Source organism: Neofelis nebulosa, chromosome 15 (genome assembly GCF_028018385.1).
Source record: "Neofelis nebulosa isolate mNeoNeb1 chromosome 15, mNeoNeb1.pri, whole genome shotgun sequence".
NCBI classification, from domain to species: Eukaryota; Metazoa; Chordata; class Mammalia; order Carnivora; family Felidae; genus Neofelis; species Neofelis nebulosa.
In genome coordinates, this window is record NC_080796.1 from 26,892,622 (window position 1) to 26,905,644 (window position 13,023).

At 36.5% G+C, this 13,023-nt stretch overlaps 1 protein-coding gene across 5 annotated transcripts in view; it reads left to right on the forward strand.

The window, feature by feature from the left end:
• The window catches only part of RALGPS2 (Ral GEF with PH domain and SH3 binding motif 2), a 171,203-nt gene that overhangs the window by 64,445 nt on the left and 93,735 nt on the right, over positions 1-13,023 (forward strand). For all 5 annotated transcript variants that reach the window (XM_058701137.1, XM_058701141.1, XM_058701142.1 and 2 more), the window contains one exon: positions 7,438-7,527. In XM_058701137.1, coding sequence (XP_058557120.1) covers positions 7,438-7,527 — 90 coding nt within the window. The remainder of the gene's footprint in view (positions 1-7,437; positions 7,528-13,023) is intronic.

Genomic DNA, 13,023 nt, shown 5'->3' on the forward strand with positions numbered 1-13,023 from the left:
GGTGCTCATCACAAGTGCCCTTCTGAATCCACGTCCCCTGTTTAACCCATTCCCTCCACCTCCTCTCCAGTAACCACCAGTTCTCTATAGTTAAGAATCTGTTTCTTGGTTTGCCTCTGTCTCTCATTTTTCCCTTGGCTCCTTTACTTTGTTTCTTGAATTCCACATATGGTATTTATCTCTGACTAACTTATTTATGACTTTTCTTCAGTATTTTTTCTTTTTCCTTTTTTTTTTTTTTTGCATTTTTAAATTTTTATTTAAATCCAAGTTAGTTAACATATAGTGTAATAATGGTTTTGTTTTCCTCTTTTGAAGAGTGTTGATTTTTATTTTAGCAAGCAGTTAACTTTGCTGGACTCAAACTTCAAATTCTGTCTCTCCCTGGAGAACAGATAATTTCCTTTAGGTTTTGTTTTCAATTAGGCTTCTTAGAGTTTCCCTTGCACATGCACAGTTCCAAGGTCAGCCAGAGAGTTAGATGGACATTTTTATATAGATTTGGGGGAATCTCCTTCTTATCTTTCTTTCCTTTCTAGAATTTATCCCCTCACTTTCTGGCCACCTGGCTTCTGACTTTTGAAACCATTAAGACTATGGCCTTCTGCTTGAATTTTAGTTGCCCACATTGTGGTAACTAGAAAGCATCTTTAGTGAACCAAGCGCAAATCTCATCCAACGCATCTTCTTTCAAGGATCAGTTCTCCAGTTTCTGCCTTCTTTTCGTCCCTCTCTTGTGGTTTTAAATAGTTGTTTTTATAATTTGGAATTATAATCAGATGAGCATTCCCAAAGATACCAGCTACTCCACATTACCAGAAATGGAACTCTCTCCCATCCCATTAAAAATTATGCTTTCTGGGGCGCCTGGGTGGCTCAGTCAGTTAAGCGTCCGACTTCGGCTCACAGTTCATGAGTTCAAGCCCCACATCGGGCTCTATGCTGACAGCTTAGAGCCTGGAGCCTGCTTTGAATTCTGTGTCTTCCTCTCTCTCTGCTCCTCCCCCGCTCATGCTCTGTCTCACTCTCTCTCTCTCCCCTTCAAAAATAAATAAAAACATTAAAAAAAATTTTTTAATTATGCTTTCTATTGATTATCAAAATAATACTATGTATTGCAGGGAAATTGAAAAAACGTAGAAATGTATAAAAAGCTGAGGGGAAAACAAATACGTGGACATGACTGTTGTTAACATTTCAGCATATATCCTTTTCTTCATTCTTTATTTTTTCTTAATTTAATAGAAATCATGTTGTGCATGTAATTTATAGCCTTATTGTCATGGCATACCATTAAATGTTCCTATATCATTATATGTTGAAAACATTTTTAGTATCTCTATGATCTCCTATGATTGAACTATGTCATAATTTTAATCATCATTCTATATTGGATATTCCTCTGACAACTTGGGGGCTTGCCTTCTGGCCAGTGGAGGTTCTTGTTTTTGTTTTCTTTTTTATTGGTGAAGGGTTGTTTAAATTTGTTTTGGACATTATCTTTAGATAATTGGAAATACGACTGATAATTAGAAGTTAATGCTTTTAAGAATGATCATGATAATGGGTTATGTTTGTTAAAAAAGACTCTACTTTCTGAAAGTAAAATTTATAGATGTAGTTATATATTATCTATGATTTTCTTCACAGTATTCCTGGGGCATTTGAGGGGAAGGGAGGGGTAGAGGTGAAAAAGTTTGGCCATGACTTGATAATTGTTGAAACTGGTTGATATACATCAGGGACTTCATTATTATCTTCTGTTTAGTTCAGTATACATTTGAAGTGTTCCATGTAAACAGTTGAGAAAACTATCTTGAAGCTTAACATATTTTTGGCTGCAAATATAAGGTTTTTATAACACTTCTATATGATTATAAAACTGAATAAAGCAACTACAGTTAAAAATATCCTATGAATAAATGTTTTCTAGGATTTACTTTTTTATGAAATATTTGGTACATTTCAAAGAATGTGTTAAATATTTGTTTGAGTCATGTGAAACTGCTGATGTTCAACCATTGTTAGCCTACAGAAATGGCAAGTTCATGTGATGAATGTGTATTAAAAAGCATTCTAATAAATGATTTTGAATTGACCACCTAAGCTAGGAGCTAGAATATTACCCAAACTCTTTAAACATTTTACATATTCTTCCCTGTACCCTCTCTCAAGGATAACCATTATCTGAAAATTTGGGTTTTGGTTTTTTGGGCAGGTTTTTAAAAGTTTTTTAAACTCTGGGGCGCCTGGGTGGCGCAGTCGGTTAAGCGTCCGACTTCAGCCAGGTCACGATCTCGCGGTCCGTGAGTTCGAGCCCCGCGTCAGGCTCTGGGCCGATGGCTCGGAGCCTGGAGCCTGTTTCCGATTCTGTGTCTCCCTCTCTCTTTGACCCTCCCCCGTTCATGCTCTGTCTCTCTCTGTCCCAAAAATAAATAAAAAATGTTGAAAAAAAAAAAATTTAAAAAAAAAAAAAAAGTTTTTTAAACTCTTCTTGTAATTCTTTTATAGATTCATCGGAAATGTTTGTATCCTGAAACAGCATGTTGTATAATCTTGTTTTTCATCCTCATAAAATGTATCATCAGACTGTATATATATTTTTTTACGGTTGGCTTTTTTTCACTTTGTGTTTCTCTGATGCCATGGTGATGTATTTGGCTCTAATTCATTGATTTTTCACTGTTTTCTAGCATTTCATTGTATGAATATATCAAAATGAATTTATCATTCTTTTGAGGATGACCATGAGATATGTTTCCTAATTTTTTGCTATTATGAAGAATGATGCTAGGAATATTCTGAGTCTTGGTACTTATGTATACTAGTTTCTCTAGGCAGTGGCTTTCAAACTTTTTTGATGGTGACCCACGATAAGATAAAATATTTTACACTGTGATTCAGTGTAGACACACAGCTGAAACAGAAGTATTCTGAAATAATATTTATTTGTATTAGATGATATGTTCTTTGATCTTTTCTGCTTAATAAAGGAGTAACATTGCTACTTAGACTTACTAAATTGATACATTAAAGTGGGTAAAAAAAAAACCCACTGTAATTGGTTAGAAAAATGTGTGTTTAGATATAAAATTTTTGTCAGAGAGAATGTATGCATGTTTAACTATAAAAGATGGTGTCTTTTTTTTTTTTTAATGATTGTACTGATTTTGCATTCCCACCAGCAGAGTACAAGAACTTTCGTTACTCTCATCTTTGTCAACAGTTGGTATCATCAGACTTTGCAACCTAATTGATATGAAATGATTCGGGTTTCATTTTTATTCAGTAAATGTTTATTAAGCTTCACTGTGTCCTGGGCACTGTTCTCAGTGTTTGGAATATATTAGTGAACAGGAAGAACAAAGATCATTATCTCCACGGACCTTTTCATTCTAGCTCTTACTAATTTTAATTTCACTTTTCTTTTGTTTTTTCATTTTCACAAGTTCTGTCATTTTCTTTTTTCTTTTTTTTTTTTAATTTTTTTTTTTTTTTAACGTTCATTTATTTTTGAGACAGAGCATGAATGGGGGAGGGTCAGAGAGAGGGGGACACAGAATCTGAAGCAGGCTCCAGGCTCTGAGCTGTCAGCACAGAGCCCAACGTGGGGCTTGAACTCACAGACCACGAGATCATGACCTGAGCCGAAGTCGGCCGCTTAACTGACTGAGCCACCCAGGCACCCCACAAGTTCTGTCATTTTTAAAATCTCCCTGGTCATTTTTATTATTCTTGTATTTCTTACTCATTTATTTTCTTACTCATAACTTACTGTAAATTAAAATGTGGATACAAAAAACCCACAAAACAAATACATGGTTCAATAAACTATTGTCAAATATCCTTGTAACATCACCCAGACCAAAAATAAAACTTGAACTTTAGAAACTCCTACATGTACCTCAGCCCAGTCACACGCTTTCTTCCTCCAGGAATAATCACTGTCCTTTTATCATACTCACTTTCTTGTGTGTCTTTTTATAGTTTTATCACCTAAATGTGTCCCCAGACACAACTATTTACCCTTGCCAATTTTTAAAATTTGTTAAATTTTAAGACTTTTTAATTGGCATTTTCTCCTTTTCTTTTCCTTATCATTTACCTGTGGAGGCACCTAGGCATTTTGACCTAATTTTGAGTCTCCCACAATCTAGATTGCATCTAATACAGTGTAATATATTATGTTTTCTGGGTGTTAGTGCTGGTTCCAAGGATTCAGTTGGGTTCAGTGCCTTTGGCAAGAATATGTGTTGTGTTTGTTGTTTTTCTTCTTTTTCATCAGGAGACACATAATATCTGGTTGTCTTTTTCAGGATTTTAGCAGCTGTGTCTAGATCCATTAATTAACTGAAGTTGTTAAAAGGCTGGGACGCCTGTATGGCTCAGTTGGTTAAGCGTCCGACTTAGGCTCAGGTCATATTTCACAGTTTGTGCCTTGCATTGGGCTCCTTGCTGACAGCTCAGAGCCTGGGGCCTGCTTTGGATTCTCTGTCTCCCTCTCTCCCTGCCCACCCCCCTCAAAAATAAATAAACATTAAAAAAATGTTAAGGTTAATTCACATTTCATTCTTTTTCATTTATTAGTTGGAATGCTTTTATAAAGAGACATTTTCCCTCATCCGGTATTTGCTTACCCAGAGATCCATTTCCTATAAGCAAGGAAGGATAAATGTTCAATTCTTTCCCATTATCTAGTTGTTTTGAAGATAATGAATTGGTGTTCTGACTTCCTCTAACAGTGACCAAGTAGTTTTTTTAAGTACCATTGTGAACTTACAAATTAAAACATCATATATGATGTGTTTCAACCCATTGCAGTTATTACCTTTTTAAAAAAGTATATTGTTAAGTTTGTTTATTTTGAGAGAGACAGAGAGAGTGAGAGCAGGGGGAGGGGCAGAAAGAGAGGGAGAATCCCAAGCAGGCTCCACAGTCAGCACAGAGCCAGACGCAGGGCTCCAACTCACAAAACCATGAGATCATGACCTAAACTGAAATCAAGAGTCTTATGCTTAACCAGCTGAGCCACTTTCATGTCCTTTGTCATGATTCTAACAGTCTTTAATAGTTTCCTTGCCATCTGGTATGCAAAGATATTTCAGGTTCATTTTGTCCATTACCTGCTCCCATCCCCTCCCTGTATCTGGAATCAACGTTCTTTAATAAGTCCTGGTTTCTTACAGGGGGAAATGGACTTGAATGCTAGAAATGCTCATTGCTATTTTCTATGCCTTTTTCAGCAGAGGTAGCTAAGATTTCTATATGTCGTCCGCACACACATAGACAAACAACTATTTAAAGATAAAATATCTCGTGAGTTCGTATAGATACTTGTAATTCAAATTCAGGACCGACTGTAGAGTTTTTTTTCCAACTCTTCTGTATTGCGTCCACATGTTCTTTCTTCTACTCACAGAATCCTGATTATCAAGGCATGTTGATTGCCTAGAGCTTGTTATCCATTACAGTACTCAGGAAGGGCTCGTGAGAATAGTAATTCCTGAATTCTTGCATGCTGGCAAATGTGCCTGTCCTCTGTGTACAATTTTCCTTCCTTGATGATTTTTGATATATTACTCCATTTTTTTTTTTTTTCTGACAAGTGTTACTGTTGATAAGTCCGGTGATAATTACATTTTCTTTTCCTTAAAAATCACTTTATCTTTTTGTCTCAATGGCCAGAAGATTTTTTCCCAGTAATTTTATTGAACTGTATCTTTGTGTGGGTCATTCTGGATCAGTATTCTGGGGTATGGTTGGCTTTATCTGGGATTGTCAAATGGGGAGCACCTGCACTTAGCCTGTCCAGCATGAACAGAAGTTGGACTTCTTACACAGTAGCTCAGGAACCTCAGAGAGAATGTTCTGGCAGTCAAGGCAGAGGCTTTCTTTTATGACCATCTTCTGGAAGTTAGCATCAATTTTGTTAGTCTTCTGTTCATTAAAGCAGTCACAAGCCTGTCCAGATGACATGACAGGTGACATAGACCCCAACTTTCAAAGACAGAATGACAGAGACCTTTTGGCCATGTTTTAAAATCATGATGGCATTTTGTCTTAAAATTTGCCTAGCATTGGGGCACCAGGGTGGCTCAGTCAGTTGGGCGTCCGACTTTGGCTCAGGTCATGATCTCGTGGTCCGTGAGTTCGAGCCCCACATCGGGCTCTGGGCTGACACCTCAGAGCCTGGAGCCTGTTGCGGATTCTGTGTCTCCCTCTGTCTCTGACCCTCCCCTGCTCATGCTTTGTCTCTCTCTGTCTCAAAAATAAATAAATGTTAAAAAAAAAAAATGAAAAAAAAATTTGCCTAGCATTAAATTTAATAAAGTCAGTAATCATGCAGTTTAGTTTAAATTCACAGGTGATATTTGCCAAGGTTGTTGACAAAATAAAGTATAACTTTTGATATATTTTAGAAGTGTACTTTATCAGAATGGGGGATAATTATTGTCATTAGTAGCCCAGATATAGTAACAAATATGAATATGGCTTTATAAAATATATACATTTTATATTTACATATACATTTGTAAAATATATACAAAATATGTACATTTTGGCAGTTTATAGATGAAAGTTGCAAGTAAAATCTGAAATGTTTCTCACTAAAACAGGGATAAGAAATGTGAGGCAGTGGCACTATGTTTTGCACTATCATTTCTTGCTAATACACCTTGTATTTAGATTTGTGTAAGTTCAAGCCAACTGAGAGTACCTTGATTTTATTTTCATAGTAAATGAATTAAAAATGTTATATTTACGAGAAGCAAACTATTTTCATCAGAGTACATAGAGCATTTTAGTAATTTAGATTTAGCCTGCCTTCTGATAAATGATTTTTAAAAGAAATTGTAAAGGTGGTTTATTGAATTAGAAAGCATTACATGATTTTAAAAATATAATCTTAGTTTAATTTTAGAACGACTTTTCTTTATGATATTATTTCATAATGTAAATAAATGGCAATGTGGGTGGGATTACACAGCCACAGAAAAACTTGCCCTAAGTAGCATAGTTTATAATGTCTGATCTTAGAGCTTATCTAATTCTGCCATGATGTTTCAGAATAAAATTACATGTATTTGTATAGTGTTCTTGTTGTAATAATGCAATAAAACCAGTTTTATTAACTCCTTCAAAATTTATTTTGCTTTTACAAATCAAAACTCGTAGTCATGTTTGTGTGTGTGTGTGTGTGTGTGTATAAGCATACACATATACACATGTATATCTCTATGCACATACATATCATGTATATATGAAATGTATGCAACATTTGAAGACTGGTTATATCCTGGCGGGGAGCTGGAAAGAGAAAAGAAAGTATTGTTTTTTAACCAGCTATAGGTCATTCACCAAGTAGCTCTTGTCATTAATTTGATCCTTGTGAGTGAAGAATCTTGCCATTCAACTCCTTTTAATTTTTATTTGCAGGTAAGCTTTTGGGTTGTTAGAGAAATTCTTCATGCTCAGACATTAAAAATTAGAGCAGAAGTTTTGAGCCACTATATTAAAACTGCTAAGGTAAGAAAGACTTGTATTTTTGTTTTTGAGTCCAGCCATTCAGCATTGTGAGTGACTATTTGCCTTTGATACTTTATTTACTATTTATTGACCCTGGAAAATAAGGCCTGTTGATTAATATGTTGACTCTTTCGATTGGATGCCTGTTTTCTTTGCCTTTTCTTTATTCTTCCTGTCTTCCTCCATTTAGCTCTCCCCTCCCTGTCTTAGAGTAGCTGGAATATATTACTAATTTGACTGGATAAGTAGGCAGAGATCAGATTATGGTGAAGTATAGTATTTACAAAATACTGGACTCTCCTGCAGGTAATTGAGAAAGCCTTATAGGATTAAGTAGAAAAATGTATATTGGTTATTTGTTTTTGAAATCTATCACTGCCAACCCTGTGGAGAATAAGACTTTATTTTTCAAGGAATAGCATAAAGAGGATGTTAACCAAATATGTTAATTGAGTAGTTATTGTGGGGCATAGATAATGAATGCAGCAAGAGAAAAGGAACATGGATTTCAAGGATGGTCAGAATTCAGAGAGGAGGGTGAACGGGGCATTCCACAAGAGGATACTAATATTTCCTTAAAACTGACAACTCTAAATTTATGGTAAGTTCACTAAAAGGTGGTATAATTGTAGCCACATCTTCACCATTCTTAGAATAAATTCATAACTTACCTCATGTCGGAATGAAGGTGGACTAAAATGAGAATGCCATGTTTACAATTTTAAGTTATTGTAATTGTTTTAAAATTGTAACTGCTATGGGTCGGAACACCTCCGTAGTTTCCTTGCGCACCTGGAAGCAGTTGTATTCTAACGTTCTGTGGCACTAGGTGGCAGAGCTAGCTTTCAAAATGTGATCTTCTGTGGCAGTGTCATAAAATTTCTGAAGACATTCTCTGTGATATGTTTGATAAATATTGGGTTTTAGCTAGCAGAGATTCATGTCTTTTCTCCATACATTCTGAATTTGTTTTTTTCTTTTCTGGTATTTTTGTTAGTTTTTTTATGGGCTTTGCATGTTCCACTCAAAACCACCAAATTCTGCCTATCAAGCTCGTTGTTACCTTCCTCATCGAGTGATCATTTAATTCCAGTTCAGACTCTTAGACTTTTAAGTTATTTTTGACAGTAGTTTCTTTCATTCCAAGCTGTAAATTCATAATTTTTTTTTTTTTGGCTCACACTGTCTTTTAAATCCCTCTATTCTGACTCTGCCTTCTGTATTCCGTCTGTTACAAAACTTGCAGGTCTTTTACTTGTTTGGTAGACTGTATCCGTTAGGGTTCTCTGGAGAGACAGAATAAATATACATGCACGTAAAATGTATAAAGAAGATTAAGCAATTGGCTCCGATGGTTGGGGGAAGGGGCTGGCAAGTGTGAAATTGATTGTAGGGCAGGTGGACAGCTTAGAAACCTCAGGCAGGAATTGAAGCTGCAGTCTTGAAGCAGAATTTCTTCTCTGGGAAACCTTCAGTTTTTATACTGTTACGGCATTTCAGCTGATTAGATGCAGCCTACCACATTATCAAATGTAGTCTCTTTTATTTACACTTGATCTTAGCCAAAAGGCCGACTGACTATGGATGTTAACTGTATCTGCACAACTGCTCCACAGTGAAACCGAGGTTATTGTCTGGTTAAATAACTGGGTACTGCAGTCTAATCAAGTTTGACATATAAAACTAATCATCCTATAGACACACAAAAAAATTGTAAAATATATTTTAAGTATCAAAAGAATGATAAAGTGGACGCCCATGTCCCCACTGCCCACCGAACTCTGATAGGCCTCTGCATACGCAGTCCCCTGCCCTCCTGCTACCAAAGGAACCATTGCCCTGAACTTTACGTTAGCTTTTCTTCTCTAGTTTTGTACATGTGTGTGTTCCTGAGTAATAGATTGTTGTTTATATTTTTGAATTTTGTTTAAATTATTCCATAACTACTTTTATACTCTTATAACTTGGTGTTTTTTTTTTAATTTTTTTTTTCCAACGTTTTTTATTTATTTTTGGGACAGAGAGAGACAGAGCATGAACGGGGGAGGGGCAGAGAGAGAGGGAGACACAGAATCGGAAACAGGCTCCAGGCTCCGAGCCATCAGCCCAGAGCCTGATGCGGGGCTCGAACCCACAGACCGCGAGATCGTGACCTGAGCTGAAGTCGGACGCTTAACCGACTGCGCCACCCAGGCGCCCCTATAACTTGGTGTTTTTACTCAGCACTGTTGCCCAACGGCTTTGGGTGTGCCTCTGTTGTAGAGTGTTCTGCTGCTTGCATTTACCACCAGTTCTTCAGTATACTCTGGCTTGGGTAGTTACCACATTTTTGTTGCTGTACACGCGGCTGCTAGAAAGCTGTCTTGTGGGATTCTCTTTGTGCTCATGTGAGGGGTTAAGCCCTAGAAGTATAGAGAGAAAAGATAAATTACCTTTAAAGAAATGACAGAACAATAGCTTTCATTGAACATGATGAGAATGAACATTTTTTCAGTGTTGGCCATTTAGGTTTTCTCTCCTGAAATGGCTCTTCAAGATCTTTGAACAGTTGTCTCTTATGGTGTTGATCTTTCATTGATTTTTCTAAGAGTTTTTTATTTAATTTTAGATACTGCTTCTCCAATATATGTTTTTATATCCATCTTTATATTTGTGACTTCTCTTATTACTCTTTTCATGTTATCTTTTCATATAGATGTACTTAACTTTAGTAGGCAAACTTAGTGATCTTTAATTTTTATTATATCGTTTAAGAGTATCTTATTTAAGGGGTGTCTGAGTGGCTCAGTTGGTTAAGCATCCGACTTTTGATTTTGGCTCAGGTCATGATCTCCCAGCTTGTGAGGCCAAGCCCTTCATTGGGCTCTGCACTGACAGCTCAGAGCCTGCTTGGGATTTTCTCTCCCCCTGTCTCTTTGCACCTCCCCAACACATACGCATACTCTCTCAAGAGAAAGAAATCATCTTAAAAAAAAAAAAAAGAGTATCTCATTTAAGAAAATTTTATAGCTTTGATTTTTGTATGTGAGTATTTATGTGGAAAAACTTTTTTCTGTATGTAGGAATTACGGATTATTCATATTTTTCATTTGAGTATCTGGCACCATTTTTTTATTGAAGAATAATTAACAAACAATGTCCTGTTTCAGGTATATATCAGTGATCCATTATTTTTATGCATTGTGAACTCAATAAGTCTAGTTACCATACAGAATTATCATAATATTTTTTACTATATTGTTATGCTGTACATCACGTCCCCTTGACTTACTTATTTTAGAACTGGAAGTTTGTACCTCTTAATCCCCTTCACCTATTTTGCCCACTCCCCCAAGCCCTCTCATCTGATAACCAACAGTTTTTTTCCTATAAATCTGTTTCTGTTTTGTTTGTTCATTTGTTTTTTAGATTCCACATTTAAATGAAATCATGCTATATTTGTCTTTGTCTGGTTTATTTTACTTAGCATAATACCCTCTAAGTTCAACCATGTTATCACAAATGGCAAGATTTCATTTTTTTTTTTTTAAAGGCTGGGTAATATTGTATTGTATCGTATATACCACATCTTTATTCATCAGTCAGTGGACACTTAGGTTGTTACTATATCTTGGTTATTGTAAATAATGCTACAGTGAACATACTGTGAATTTTGTTTTCCTTTTCTTTAGATAAATATCCACAAGTAGAATTGCTGAATCATACAGTAGTTCTGTTTTTAAATTTTTGAAGAACCTCCCAGTGCTTTCCATAGTGACCACATCAGTTTACAGTCCCACCAGCAGTGTGTGAGGGTTCCCTTTTCCCCATATCCTTGCCAGCAGTTGTTATTTTTTGTCTTTTTGATAGTAGCCAGTCTGACCAGTATGAAAGGATATCTCACTGTGGTTTTGATTTGCATTTCCCTGATGATTAGTGATATTGAGTGTCTGACACCATTTAAAAAAATCCTTTGTTAATCTTTATTTTACTTTGCCTGGAAGTATCTTTATGTCATCTTGTTCTTAAAAAATGCTATTCCAGGGGCACCTGGATGGCTCAGTTGGTTACGTGTCCGACTTCAGCTCAGGTCACCATCTCACAGTTCATGAGTTCGAGCCCTGCATTGAACTCTGTGCTGACGGTTCAGAGCCTGGAGCCTGCTTGTGGATTCTGTCTCTTTCCCTCCCTCCCTCCCTCTCTCCCTCTCTCCCTCTCTCTCTCTCTCTCTCTCTCTCTCTGCCCCTCCCTCATTTGTCCTCTGTCTCTCTCAAAAATAAACATTTTTTAAAAATGCTATTCCAGACTTACAGTTATGAGTGTTTCTTTAGGCACCAGGAATTAGTGTCTTTTTAGTACTCTGGGAAAATAATAATCTCCCATTATCTCTCAGATAATTATTTCTACCATTGCCTTTTATCAGCTTCTTCTACAACTCCCTCTAGATAAATGTTGACCTTTTTTTTTTTTTTTAAACCTCTTATGTCTCTTAACCTTTGTTTGACATTTTTTTAAAACACTTTGTCTTTCATGTTGCATTCTGGATAATGTCTTCATGTTTAATCTTCATTTTATTTGAGGCCAGTACCTAACGTTGTTCTCATTTGTGAATTCCTGTTTCCTTATGTGTTTTCATTTTCCATGTTTTTAAGATTGAGTTTTATTGGGGTGCCTGGGTGGCTCAGTCGGTTAAGCGTCCGACTTGAGCTCAGGTCATGATCTCACAGCTCGTGAGTTCGAGCCCCGCGTTGGGCTCTGTACTGACAGCTCAGAGCCTGGAGCCTGCTTTGGATTCTGTGTCTCCCTCTCTCTCTGCCCCTCCTTGGCTTACACTCTGTCTCTCTCTCAAAAATAAATAAACATTAAAAAAAAAAGTTAAAAAAAAAAGATTGAGTTTTATTGAGTTCAAATTTCTTGAAACTTTATGGGAATTCTTTGAGACCTGAGTTAAGGTGGTATATTGGTTGGAGTTTTTCAGTTAAAAACAGGCATTTTTTGCTCTGGAGTCTTTTGGTAGTGGGTGAGGACCATTCTAAATGATTTTTGATAGGACCATTAGGATGTAAGCACATGGTAGTATGAGGAAATCTGGGAAGTTAGCAATAAATGTCAAATAGATCTGTTTAGCAAACTGATGGAACCTAATGTTAGGTAGGAGTTCTACAAGGAGACTGTAAAAGCAAGGCCTAGTATTGGGAAGCAGGTTGGTGTCCCAACATGAATGAAGAACAAAGGATCTGAGGATTCAGCCAGGAGGAAGCAGAAAATGGAGGAAGGCTGTGGAAGGCAGGTTTCAACCCTCGTCCTGGAATTATGAGGATACTGAGTAGGAAACCATATCAGGATCCTGGGTGTAGACCCTTCCATAAAACGGGGATCATAAGGCAGAGGCTTAGCATTTCAGTGTAAAGGAGACTCCTTACTGGAAACTAGGGTGCATGATCATACTGGGTAAACTTGATGCTGAGCTATAACTTTGGTTTTCTTAATATATTACTGAGCTAGAGGTAGATGTGT